The following is a 14,861-nucleotide window of genomic DNA, read 5'->3' as shown; positions in this document are numbered from 1 at the left end:
ATGACAACCGTAGATGATATTGAGATGCAAATGGCGGATATTGATATTGAGAACGAAGAGAACGAGGAACTAATCTTTGAGGAGGGTGTGGAGGAAGACACCAATAGATTTGATCTCTGTTTGGTGGGCCGTTTTTTAACTGAGAAAGGAATCAACACCAGAATTATGAAAACGAAGCTAGCAGACATCTGGCGACCGGCAATGGGGATAACAATTAAGGATATAAAGCCTGGCCTATTCCTTTTTCAATTTTACCATCAAGATGATTTTGACTGGGTTAGAAATGGGGGTCCATGGTCGTTTGACAATGCTCTTCTGGTGCTTAATGTAATTAAGACTGGCGAAGATCCGACGAAGGTGGCACTAGTAGAATTGGATTTCTGGATTCAAATATATGATCTCCCGGTAGGTTACATGTCAGAGGCTGTAGGCAAACAACTTGGAAACTTCTTTGGTACTTTTCTTGAGTATGATGCTAAGAATAATGCCAGCATCTGGAGAGAGTTTATGCGATTAAAGATTAGACTTGACGTCAGGAAACCTCTAAAACGCAAGAAAAAGATATGTAAACGGGATAAAACAGAGGTGGTAGTGCAATGTAAGTATGAGAGGCTTGGGGATTTCTGTTTCATTTGTGGACTACTGTCTCATTCGGAACGTTTCTGTCAAAAGAAATTTGAGGGTGAAAGTCCAATGATCAGAGAATGGGGATCGTGGCTTCGTGCTCCTCCACGGAGGAACGCCGGCGGGAATAGAAGCAAGTGGTTGCGTGAAGATGGTGGCGGTGGTGACTGGAGCGCCAAATCAGGGGGCGCAAATCTCGCTAGGCAGGATAAGGGGGGATTAATTCCGAAATTTATGCAAGTTGGCAAAGATAAGGAGAAAGTTGTTAATATGACTGATTTTCCGGGAGGAAAAGAGGGAGTTATTTCAAATTCAAATGCTGAGGAGGGAAATACACGTCAAAGTCTGGATAAGTCGGGTAATGGGCCGACTGAAGAGGAGGAACTTAATGGGCTAGTCTTTGAGGAAAGGAAGAGGCAGAGGAGTGAAAAGATTGGGCCGGTCGGTAAAAGTATTACTACAGATCAAACAACAAACTTGGATACTGGGTTTTCTGGAATGGATTACTCAGAATCTTCACCACATTTTTTGGCTACGCTTGCTAAGCAAGCTAGCCAGTCCAAATGACTTGCCTAAGCTGGAACTGTCAAGGTCTAGGGTCACCTTGTACAGTTCGGGTTTTTAAAGACCTGGTACGTGTTCACAAACCTAGTTTTGTTTTTTTGATAGAAACTTTGTCATTTGCTAATAAAATCGAGGAGTTAAGAGTTCGCTTTGGGTTTGATCATTGCTTCTCTGTGGATAGAGTCGGCCGCAGTGGTGGTCTGGCCATCTTGTGGAAAAATAATTTTCATTGTGACATCACAAGTTACTCTAGGAACCATATTGATCTGAATGTTGTAGATAATGGTTCTGTTGGATGGAGGCTTACATGCTTTTACGGGTTCCCGGAGCGTGAACGCCGTCGTGATTCATGGCATTTTCTGCACCAACTAGCTTCCCGTTCTTCTCTTCCATGGTGTATCATGGGAGATTTTAACGACTTGTTGTATGCTTCTGATAAACAAGGTCGAGTTGAGCATCCTCAATCTCTCTTTACTGGATTTCATAATACTATAGAAGAGTGCCAGCTTATTGAACTTGACCTTAATGGTGGGAACTTCACCTGGGAAAAAAGCAGAGGAACTTCGAACTGGGCTAGAGAGCGTTTGGATAGAGCGTTTGCCACTCAGAGCTGGTGGTCCAAGTTTCCTCTTTGTCACCTAAAAGTTGTTCAAGTTTCAAGGTCCGATCACGATCCTGTAATCCTAGAGCTGATGAAAGTGGATATTTCGAGAAAAAGCTTCAGATTTCGTTTCGAGAATGTGTGGTTGAAAGAACCTAATTTTGTTACGGAGGTGAAGGAGTTTTGGAAGAGCATTCCAGTAGCTCATCTTATTCCCAAGCTTGCTGAGGTTTCAACGTATATGGCAAGGTGGGGGAGAACATTCTTTCACAAGTTCAAGGAGAAGATCAAAGTCCAGAAAAATATCATGGAGTCTCTGGGGAATAGGACAGATGATGACAGTGTTCAAGGCTATTTAGCGGCTAAGGAGGAGTTGAACAATTTGTTTTATCAGGAGGAGGTGTATTGGAAACAAAGGGCCAAGCTTTTTTGGTTAGCGGAGGGTGATGACAATACAAGGTTTTTCCATACTAGTGCTTCATCAAGGAAGAAGTCGAATCACATTGCATACTTAAAGAACGATAATGGGGACTGTGTAAAGGATACTGATGGCATGTGCCACATAGTTCATCAGTATTTTTCGAATTTATTTTCAGGAAACACTGTTGAGGATGGAGTTACTGATTTTTCTAGCCCGAGACAGGTTACTGATAACGAGAATTTGATGTTATGCGATGAGTTACAGTTCGAGGAATTCACCGAAGCCATAAAGCAAATGCATCCTGATAAATCTTCGGGTCCGGACGGCTTGAATCCGGCCTTTTATCAATCTTTCTGGAGCATTATGGGGCGTGAGGTTTTTGCGTGTTGTAAGCAATGGCTTGACAGTGTTTCGTTTCCTTATGATCTGAATAGTACGAACGTTGTCTTAATTCCGAAGAAGGACAATGCTGACAACATGAGGGATCTTCGGCCAATAGCTCTCTGCAATGTGTTATATAAAATTTTGGCGAAGGTTTTGGCAAACCGAATCAAAAGAGTGTTACCTAATATTATCTCAGAGAATCAGTCGGCCTTTGTGCAGGATCGTAGCATAACTGATAATGTGCTTGTGGCTTTCGAACTTATTCATCATCTTCGACATAAGAACAGGGGCAGTGAGGGTGAAATTGCCCTCAAATTGGACATAAGCAAAGCTTATGATCGTGTCAGCTGGACTTATCTGGAGCATAGACTACGGGTAATGAATTTCTCCCAAAAATGGATTGATTGGATGATGTTGTGCGTAAGAACGGTCTCCTACCATTTTTGCATTAATGGTTCCATTGTTGGTCCTGTGATTCCGAAGAGAGGGCTTCGTCAAGGTGACCCTCTCTCACCGTACCTCTTCTTGTTGTGTGTGGAAGGTATATCTAACGACCTTGATAATGCTGTGGTTAATGGAACAATCCATGGTTGTCAGATTGCTCCCACTGCCCCCTCAGTTTCACATCTTCTTTTTGCAGATGACAGCTTCCTTTTCTTCCGAGGAACTACAACGGAAGCTCTTGCAATCAAATCAATTCTGACAAAATATGAAAGGTGCTCAGGCCAATCAGTCAACTATCAGAAATCAGGGGTATTTTTTAGTGCCAACATTCGGCAATCAAAGAGGCAGGAGTTGTCCAATATATTGGGGGTGCACAATAGCATTGAAGGCTCGAACTATCTGGGCCTCCCGTCGCTAGTGGGGAAGTCCAAAACTAGAGTGTTTGGGTACTTGAAGGAGAGAGCAAGGAAGCGCATTCAAGGGTGGTACAAAAAACCTGTTTCAAGGGCTGGAAAATCAGTTCTGATTAAAAATGTTGCACAGGCAATTCCGGCGTACACCATGTCTTGCTTTCTGTTGCCTAAATCCCTCTGTCAAGACCTTGAAGTTCTGTTCAACAAATTTTGGTGGAGATCTAATGGGGATAGTGGTAAAGGCATTAATTGGTTGGCTTGGAATGCTATGACTGGCTCAAAAGCGCAAGGTGGTTTGGGTTTTAGAAGCCTTTATGGTTTCAATATTGCGTTATTGGGGAAGCAATGTTGGAACATGTTGAATAATCCTAGCTCTCTGGTGGCCAGATTGTTTAAGGCCCGGTATTTTTCGAATACCAGTATGTTTGAAGCTCAAAAAGGGCGTAACTCGAGCTACATTTGGCAAGGTTTGAAGACGGCCATGGACTCTCTTCGTTCAGGATTCAGGTGGGTGGTAGGTAATGGGGAAAGTATCTGTGCTACTAAGGATCAGTGGATAAGAGGGAAGGAAGATTATTGTGTGGCGAATGACCATAGCTATGTGGGCAGGACAGAAAAGGTCTCGACTTATATCGATGCTGATCATAGGAGTTGGAGGACTAACCAAGTCTTTGAGAATTTTCTGCTTGAAGACGCTAAAGCCATCATCTCTATTCCTCTCCCTTGTAATGACACTGAGGATCGTGTGGTTTGGGCTGATTCTTCTTCGGGGATCTACACTGCTAAAGAAGGATATAAACATTGGATCAACCGTAACAATATTGGTCACAACGGTCACCAGTCGGATGGGTGGAAGAGGCTTTGGTCTCTGTTTATTCCCAACAAAATCAAAATTTTTATATGGAGACTTTGCAGGAACACAATCCCCACGCGATGGAGGCTGAGATTTAAAGGAATCCAACTGCCTGTTTCGTGTCCAATGTGCAACTCGGACATCGAGCACCTTCTGCATGTCTTCTTCGACTGCACCTTTGCCAAACAGTGTTGGCATCACGCAGGAATGACTCTTAATACGGATCAAATTGAAGATGTTCCAAGTTGGCTACTCAACATGCTGTCTACTGGTAAATCAGAGAGTAATACTAAGATTTGTACGATCTTATGGGGCATCTGGACATGGAGAAATAAGCGAGTTTGGGAGAGTAAATCTGTGCCAGCAGCTTTAGCCATGGATAACAGCTTTCACCATGTTTCTGAGTGGAAATCAGCTCGAACCAGATTTAAGAGATCTCTAGGTACTACTGTCTACCAGCCCCCGAAACATGCTGTCAAGTGGCAGCCTCCTTCGAATGGGGTTTTAAAGTTAAATGTTGATGCATCGTTTCGTTCGGATAAGGAGAACTTTTCCTTGGGCATGGTCATTCGAGATAGCAATGGAGATTTTGTCGAGGGCAGAACTATGTGCAAACCCCCTGTTAGTTCAGTGTTTGAAGCGGAAACAGTGGGAGTTAAGGAAGCTCTTTCCTGGGTGAAGTCTAAAGGCCTAACTGATCAGGTAGTGGAGGTGGAGACAGACTCCATGCTGGTCGTTCGTGGTCTCCAGAGTACGTCAAGGAACTTACTAGAAGTGGGGGAAGTGATCGAAGAATGCAAGATGCTCCAGAGGGAGTTGGTTAACACTTCTGTTCATTTCATTAGGAATCATGCTAACAGGGTAGCTCATGAATTTGCTCGCTTGCCTTGTTTAGTTAATTTCCACTTAGTATTTTTGTCTCTCCCCGCCTGTGTGGAAGAGGCTGTTCTTCGTGATAGTTCAAGTTAATAAAATTTCCTTTGATTTCAAAAAAAAAAGATATTTGTGAACCTTTTTTTAATTCGTAATGCTTATATTTAGCATCAAATTGGAAAATTGTATAATACATTAATACTATGTTATTCACATAATAGTTTCGAACATAATTTAATTTTAAAACTATACTATCAAAAGTAGTTTTCCAGAATTTTTTTCAAAGAATCATTTCCAAATTCATTTTTTAAAAACTAGTTTTCTTTATTTCATCAGAAAAATATATAAATATGTACAAATATGAAAATGTCATGAAAAATCCGACATGCTCTTCTTAGATAGTCATAAATTAGATTAAATCCCTTTTTACAACAATAATATATTAGACCAGCGTGGTAGAAACACCATTTGATGTTGTAATGCACTAGGAATTGTAAAGGGTTAAATATCAAAGTGGTCACTGAAGTGGAGGTCATATATCATTTTGCTCACTAATCTTATCGGGGTCTCATTCCAATCATTAAAGTCAAAATAAATATCAATCAAGTACCTCGAAATTTTAGTTGAAGTAGTAAAAATATTATTTATAGAGTTTGACACATTATTTTTGAATACTACCACAACCAAGTAAAAGGTTATGACTTCTACTATTTATGATAATATATTTAGATTTTTTTAAATTTTATTTACTATTTATTTTTTATTATATTAATACATTTTTTTGTTTTAATTAAAAATAAATACTAAATTAAATTGATGAAATCTGAATATATTGTCATAAATGCTAGAAGTCGTAACTTTTTAATTGGTTGTAGTAGTATTCAAAAATAATGTGTCATACTCTCTAAATAATATTTTTACTCCTTGAACTAAAATTTGGAGGTACTTGATTGATATATATTTTGATTTTAATGATTGAAATGAGACCCCGATAAGATTAGTGAGCAAAGTGATATATGACCTCCACTTCAGTGACCACTTTGATATTTAACCCGAATTGTAAATAATCGAATTTGTAAATGTGCTGGTACAGTTTTATTCTCATTTTGATTAATCAAGTGTACGATTTTGTGCGGCCTATCCTAATCTGAAATTGATTAAAGTCTTTTAATTAAAGAATGAAATTTGATTACAACTTTACTAGTGAAGTGAGATGATACAGTGACATAAATTGAACCAGATTATAAACGGCAACAAATCTTTTACTTGTTTTCAGTCGAGTGTCTGTGGCTTCTGCAACAAGTAAAAATACCCAAAAAAAAAATGACACTTGTGATCTGTGATCAGAAAACAGTTACTCCCACCGTCCATATTTCTTGTTTGGACATACCATCGTCTTTATAAATTTCAAAAATAATAATAATTTTTAATATATAAATTATTATTAAGTTCATTACTTTATTCTACTATCTCCATTTTAAAATAATATAAACAGTATTAAATCTACTATTTTCACCAACTATCTCAAATTTATTATTAAATATAATGAGTTTCATTGCTTTACCTATTTTTCATCAAACTTTTCGATTTTACATTTTTTTTACATGTCCACAGCTCATATATATAATTGGGTGGGACTGAATGAGTATTAGGGTATGTTTGAGAGTGCGGTTAAATTTCAGCTGCAAATCTGCAGTTCGAAAAAGCTGCTTTTCGATTTATCAAACAGTTTTTCACCTGTTTTTCAGCAAAAAGCTGCTGTTGCTGTCTGCAACAACCCCAAACCCAAACAGTACCTGTGTTTTTTAAATGATATCTATTAAATTATAGATTTGTCATAATTACGTAAAGTGGTACTCTTCTCATATTCGATTATATTACTTTATTATTTTACACATATCTTAAGATCATAACTTATTTCTAAATTCTTTTTATGTATAAATATTTAAATATAAAATTTTGTTTAAGAAAAGAAAATTAATTTTAAAATAAACAAAAGTGTTGGAGATTTCTTACACTTTTGTGTGAAAAGTTTTCAGTGATATTGAAGTGGTCAGGCAACGTGTCTAGCATGAAAAATAGCAGCATATAACTAATGATGAAATGAAATTTTAACATGGAGAAAAAATGACAGCATATAAGTAAAAAAATTACTAACCTGATTGTTTCAAACGACTTGGTGTTGGTGCATGGGTGTTTGCTTTCTGTGCTGCTGCTCCTGCTAAAATCAAACGACTATCCTTGTTGCGAGTAAAATTTGGACGGTTGAAGAGAAAAAAAGAATACTAGTATCATACTCCGGATAAATGACCTAATTTTCTCGGCAGTCCTCCTCCTCCAAAAGCCTCCACATTGCTTTGTGCAGATGTAGCAGGGATGACAATGAGTGCATCGGTTCAGATATATGAGGCTGAGCTATCAAAATCTAAATTCAAATTATTTTTAAAATTCAAATTTAAATCGGATCGAATTTTTCTGCGATGTAGTTGCTAATAAGTGCCGAATTATCCCCAACTCATTTCCCGCAACTTTAATCCCCTTCTGGCCTTCTGTATTAATTCTTGATTTCGGATCGCGTTTTGTGCTGGGTGTACATGTGTCATATTAAATGTCATTCAAATTTAACACACATTCGTGTCCAAAGTTCAAAACGAACTGGATTATTATAAAATAATCCATTATAAATTCGTGGACGGTAGAAATTACTAGTACTAGAGTGTAGACTGTTAGTGATCAAATGCACGAGTATTTTCCCACTTTTGCACCACCTCATTTTGTCCCGCTCCCCGGTAATTTTATCATATTTATCAATTATGATGTTGCTTTATATTTTACAACATCTCTACCTTTAACTTTAAGCCCTAATTTTCTGGTAATTACTCATCATATGTAATTGCCCTTTTGTTGTTTTGTTGGTAAGAACTATGATGACTAGTTTATTTCTTTCAAAACTCTTTGAGTTTTACCCTTCTCAAAACTATGACTTGTGATTTCCACTTAATGTATAAAGTACTCTGTTTAAATTACTTTTTTGCATTAATTTTATATTAAACTTACCGGTTATTTAAAAAATAAATTGATAGATTATTTATTTTAGTATTGAAATTAATTACTATTAAAAATTTATAAAAATCAAAATAAATTCATCCTACTAATTAACTTTTAATTTTAAACCAGTTTATAAATTAGTTTTAAGTTAAAATCAATTTAATGATATATTATCCGAACACATATTTTTGTAAGAGCTTGGAGAAAGTGGTTTAGCATGCATGTGGAGAGGGCCAAAGAAGCAAAGCAAAGCAATTCAAGGGTAATGGACTAATGGGTAGAGTTAGAGTCATGTGCAAGGACACTACATAGACTGCATAATGGTGATCATGCTAAAGTTAACTACATCACGTCAACTCTAAGCTGGCCCCTTGCCACATGCTTCTCGTCTATACCATGTCTTCTCGCTGAAAACACAGCACTGATTTTCATAACAATCTTTTTGGATTAGCGTGATACTCTCTCGGCTCACAAATTTTAACCGCAATTCACAAAGGTTTTAATTGGGGTTGTAATTCGAGCCCAGCCGACTCAGTTAACTAATCGAGTCTAAATTTTTATCCGAACTCGACTCGGTTAATTTTACGAGTCGAGTCGAACCAGTTCGTTTAGCTAAACGAGTCGAGCGAGCCAGCTCGTATAATTTTACACTTAATTGAGTCCAAATCTCTACCCGAACTCGGCTCATTTAATTTCACGAGTTGAGCCGAGCCGGCTCGTTTAATTAAACGAGCCGAAACCTTTGCCCGAACTTGACTCGTTTAACGAGCCCGAGTCGAGCCGAGTCCACTTAAACGAGTTCGAGCCGGGCGAGCTCGCGAACCGCCCGACTCGAATTACAGCTCCAGTAATAATCATTATAGATATCTCACATTGTTTTTGTTGCTATATATACTTTTTAAATATCCAAGTACCCGCAAAAGTACCATAGAGGACAATACATTGAAAATGCAGGAACGGTGAGACACTGCAAACTTAAAATTTAAGCAAAGGGTCACAGACTCGGCCAACTAACGGATACTATTCGAGCAATGTGATAAATACTTGCATCCATCGATATGGTGTGTGTATAGATATGTCTAAACTATGTACCCTTTTCCTCTTTTTGCCTCGGAAAATTTGGGTGACATTTACCTAATGGGAGTGGGGTGTGCATCCACAACCGCATAACTTATTGGGTTGGGCCTACGTGCACGTGGTCACAAATAATCTTCTAACTCGAATTATTCATGTTCTAAAGTCAATAACTTTTTTCCCCTGTATTATTTACGAAATATCCATACGACATTTTAATGAATTATATACATCTATAAATTATGTTTGAATTTGATTTTATATAATAAATTATCACATAATTGATATAAAGTCAAGGAATTTTAGATAACTTTAATTGAATATTATTAGATTTAAATTTTTAAACAAAAATTTAACAACATGATTGTATATTACTCCCTCCGTCCCCTCAATTATTTACATTGAGTGACGGGGCTCAGCTCGCATTACAATGCTCTTATAAATAATTTGATAACTTATTTTGATTTTTTTTACCTCTGAATAAATATTTACTATCGAAATTTTATATAAAAAAGAAAATTTCCAAAAAAAAAATAGACAACTATGTTTTATATGCGTCTTAAAATGTTCATCAAGTAATGCAAAAAAAAAGTGTAAAAATGAATGGGACAGAGTGAGTATCAGATTTGGTCACATATTTAAAATTCTAAATGAATATCCTTAATAATTTCTTTGAAAGTTGAGTTAAATATGTTTGAATTTTTATGAATATTTTGACTTGTTTCGTCGGATCGGTCGCTCAAGATCTTTGGTTACTAGACGGATCCGATGAATGAAATAGGATTACTTTTTATGAACTCGTTGAAAATGATTCTGATCTAGTCATGACCTATTACAAGTAGAGCTCTCGTGGGATCCTCGCGGGCAAAAAAATTTGCAGTCAGTTTGATAATGGTTGAGTGACATTGCTTCTTCGGCTGGAACCAAGAAATCCTTTAGGTGAGGAATTTTTTTTTAAAATCTCAATATTAATTTAAATTATTTCAACGTAGATTGTCAAATAATTATTTAAAATCACTGAGAGCAAAAGAAAAAAGAAAACTGATCACTGAAAAGCATATAATGTCGATCGGTATAGTGGGCTAAAGAGAGCCCATACTAAAAGCACGCCCCCGAAGCTTTCCGAGTTGACATCGAAGAGGAAGTCAAATATTATGGACCTCATGTGGCTTTCAGTGGGTAACATGTTTACTCTAGTATATGGTCTCACTGGCTGAATGCTGAAGTTCACCCTATCTGGAGTTCATTTCGAAGGCCTGATTTCAATGTTGGGCTTGGCAAGTGGCAACCCCATAACATAAATATATGGCTGTGTTTGGAAGTTAGCGGTTTGGGAAAAAAATTAAAAGTTTGGCGTGAGTGAGAGGTTTGACCATTTCAATCCGATAGTGTTTGATAGTTAGCGGATTGAAATAGAAGTTTGGCCTCAAAAACCTATTTGAGGAGTTTTTTGGGTTAACGGTTTTGACATGTATCATAAAAAGCTGACGAAACAGCTATTTACAAGACAGTTTTACACGAAACCGCTAATTCAATACGCTAGTCAAAACATCTGTTTCAATCAGCTAGTCAAAACATCTAATTTAATCCTTTAACAACTAACCGCTAACAGCTAATTCCCAAACAGGACCATATATTCTTGAAAATTAATAGGTTTGGGCTAATTAGTGAATTAACCATTAAATGGGTGTTGATCCCAAATGTCACGGTCTAGTTGTCATTTTTCGGAAAAATTGTCCCAACTGTCACTTCAAAATATAATTTCATGTTCTGTTAACAAAAACGCTACTTGACATCGTATTTTCTGCCGAAAATGTAACTTCAAGTCGTGTTTTCTGCTGAAAACGCATTTCAAGTCGTGTTTTTCTCGTAAAAATCAAACGCAACTTCAAGTCAGGTTTTGAGCTAACACTTGATGTCATTTTTTCAAAAAAACGACATTGAGTTTCATTTGATTTAAAATAATGATTTTTTGAATTTTTTTTCTCCCATAAAATTTACTTCCACTCCTATTACGTGTAACTTGGCAGACTTTTGCGGGTACGCGCATGTGCAGAGTACTTTTGTTCTATGGTCAGTGTTAATTAAAAATGATTGATTAAATTGACATAAAAATTAGTAGTATTTATTGTGTGCTCCCTTTGTTCCCCTGAGTAGTATATATTGGGCTACGAGGACGCGACACGGACTTTAATGCTCCTGCAAAGTGTAGTTGTGCAATTTATTTTTAAAATTTTTCTTTTTTGAATTAAAGTTTGGATGTTATATTTTTATACTGAAAAAGGAATTCTCAAAATAAGTTACGGAACTATATTTTATAAGAGCATTGAAATGCGTGTCGAGCAGTTAAAAAGAAACGTATAGAATTAAATGGGACAGATAGAGTAATATTTTAAAATTTTGTTTAATAGTACTCGTTATATATATAATTATATTTTATAAATGATATATTATCATTATTTTAATTTATTATATAATATAATATATTATTTTGATAGAGTAATTGATGACGTTACCACGGATAGAATATAAAATGATAAATGAAAAGTAAGGAACCCAGATGAGATTCTTGCCTCACATACTAGCTTTTGGAATTGAGATAGACGTCCCGCTGTCAAGAACAGTATGAACAATGCAATTGGAGATGGACAGATGAGCAGCTCAAACAAATTGTTAAATGGAAAATGCTTGGTGCACATAATTGTGTACAAAAACATGTACATAATGACATGTGGCGGATTTTAATTGGATGGCCCCCCTGCATTTACACCAACTACCCCAATTAAAACCCACCACATCACTTGCCACATCATTATGTACAAATTTTCTGTACACAATTATGTGCACCTAGCACTACTCTTGTTAAATATATCTATAGGTTAATCTAACAAATTGTTCAAACAAATCGAAGTTGAGTCGGAAAAATTAAGGGTATATATCTAGGTCCAGCTTCTGAGCAATAAAGTGATAACAAAGCTCTGCAGTTCCTTTGTGCAAAGAGCAAGAGCATTTTAAAGAGGTTCTTTTTGAGAGCTCCATGTAAAAAAAAATAACACTCTTTGAGGAGCCTCCACACGGTCTTAATTTATTTTTACTAATAAATAAATTTATCTTTTATTTATCCATAATTTCCCCCTATTTTCTAAATCACAAGTTGTTAAGATAGAAAATTACAAAAAAAATACTTTTGAAATTTACACTCTTAAATAGACATTTTAGCTCAAATAAGCTAGCTTCCTTCTTGGTAGGTAGACACCTACTTAATTACAAATTCAAAGTAAACGCCATTTCTTACTATTTGGATTATGAAATTTCAATTCAGTTTATATCAATAAGAATGTGAACGTGACTGAAATCTTTTTCTCATTCCAATAATGGAGTCCCACCCCGTAATTAAAATGCCCTAGAACATGAAAATACAATAAAATTTGGTTTCCTCGGTTAATTAAACACAAGAGAAATCAATTGTAATCATGATGTTAAAGGTTATTACTTTCATGCTAATCTCTCATTGTATTTTAAACAAGTTTTGTGACTTGAAAAGCAAATCTTCAAAAAGAAACGAGACAAAATGACTTTTTCATAAATCATTTTCAACCCGAAAAAAGCTTGAAAGATTTTGTTGATTATTCAAGGATGCATAACAATAATAATAAATAAATAAGAAATAAAAGGAGGCACAGAGAGAGAATAAGATAAATTGGTTAAGTAGGTGCAACACCCTTTTGACCTTTTTGGCGTTTGGCTAGAAAAGACACTCATCAAGATCCATACCCAAAAAGCTACCTCAGCTATCAGCTCTATAGGACATTGATTCTACAACTCTGCTGTTTGCAAACAGCTGTCAACCCCAATACATGCTCTAATCAAACAAAAGTTTTGAGCACGTCAATCAGTTCATCTATTCCAAGACCCCCTAGGGTTGCTTAATTTTCCACTCAGATGATTTAATATTCTCTGTTTCTGTCCAAACAACACAGTAAATTCCAATCATGTAGCTGAATATATATGCTTCTCGACGGGATAAATTTTGTCACTTGTGTTGAAGGGTTGAATTTAAATTAACATCTGTTTTAGTATTTTTAAATTTTAGATAATTTATGTTTTACTAAAAGAAAAATGAAAAAAATAAGTCTAATAGATATCTATTCAAATGATTCCATAAATTTTTATCTTTCAAAATGGATAAATAATGATTATTCTAAAATTTTTTAAAAATTTAAACCAAAACATTATCTTGCATTTTTAATAAAAATTAAATAAGTTAAATGAAAATAATAAATTTGCCTACATCTGATTTTAAATTATTCTCTTAACTTTAAACTACTTATTAGATGAAGTTTTTAATTTATATTCATAAATTATTTAAAATTATAATGTTCTGATTGGTTGAAGTGAATGAATTCGAAAAATGAAATCAAATTAGAACTATACTATAAATAAATATTTATAAATTTCATTTTTCGTCCCATTCCTTATCAGGTGGACTAGAGATAATATACTTTTTCTTTTTGTTTAAATCATTATACTTCGAGAATATTTATTCTCTGAGCAAGGCGGATTTAGCAGGTTCAGCCCCTACTTGAAAAAAGATAAAATTTTATTAATAAAATTATATAAATAAAAGCAATCCTCTAAATTTTTTAGTAGTGTTTACCAATAATTTGAAAATATATGATTTTATATTTGATATAGAGTTATTAACGTTTGAAATTATTACTTTTAATAATAAATAAATATCCTGTTTATTAAATGCCGGATCTGTCGTAACATAATTCAGTACTGTAGTATCTTTTCCCCAGCTGCAACATGACTACCCACATGTATTATAGGAGTAGTTTAAACTGGTTCATTTATCTCAAATGGCAGACATTCTAATTATAAATGCTTCTTCACCGCAGTTCATGCTGAGTTTAATTTTATATTTTGCATAATTATTAACGTCAATTACACTGTCCAAGGTGTATTATTTTAAATTGTCGTAAACCTCGATATCAGTGTCGATTTTAGTCTTTAGATTTGAGCGCCGGGACTTATAAAAGGGATTGGGGGGAGGGAACTTAAGTCATTGTGTACATGAATCAAATAAAACAAATTCAGTATAACGCCACATGATTCCAACTTCTTACTTTGGTAGCTTTGTTCTTATTCACATCATATAAACGTATACACACATGCACACAGACAGAAGGTGATGTTTAAATCAACCCAGTTAACTAGAATGAAAAATATAATTGCCACGAATTGTAACAATATCTCATTCTTATTTCGATTAACATGATTTAAACCTAATTAAAGGTACAATTGTCTCCTAAACATAGAGTATCATATACGAATTTATATTATTAAATTAATTCTTACAACGATATAAGAATTTTTTATGATGTATCCATGGGCACACAATAATCACTTATTTTCACGAGAATGGTAAATTTTAATTGATGGATGGATGTTAGTTAATGGACTTCCTTCATTCACACCATTTCCACCAATTAAAATAAGTGTTTCATAATAGTTGATACTTGTATGCTCTTGGACACACATTAATTAGAAAGACCTATG

The 14,861-nt window shown here is 35.3% G+C and overlaps 1 protein-coding gene across 1 annotated transcript; it reads left to right on the top strand.

Annotated features, from left to right (window-relative positions):
* Positions 1 to 1,191, top strand: LOC108217248 (uncharacterized). The gene has a single exon (XM_017390086.1). The coding sequence runs from the start codon at positions 1 to 3 to the stop codon at positions 1,189 to 1,191; it is 1,191 nt and encodes a 396-aa protein (XP_017245575.1).
* The last annotated feature ends 13,670 nt before the right edge of the window (positions 1,192 to 14,861 follow it).

Source organism: Daucus carota, chromosome 4 (genome assembly GCF_001625215.2).
Source record: "Daucus carota subsp. sativus chromosome 4, DH1 v3.0, whole genome shotgun sequence".
NCBI lineage: Eukaryota > Viridiplantae > Streptophyta > Magnoliopsida > Apiales > Apiaceae > Daucus > Daucus carota.
The sequence above is the reverse complement of the archived record's forward strand: the minus strand, read 5'-3'. Positions and strand labels throughout refer to the sequence as shown.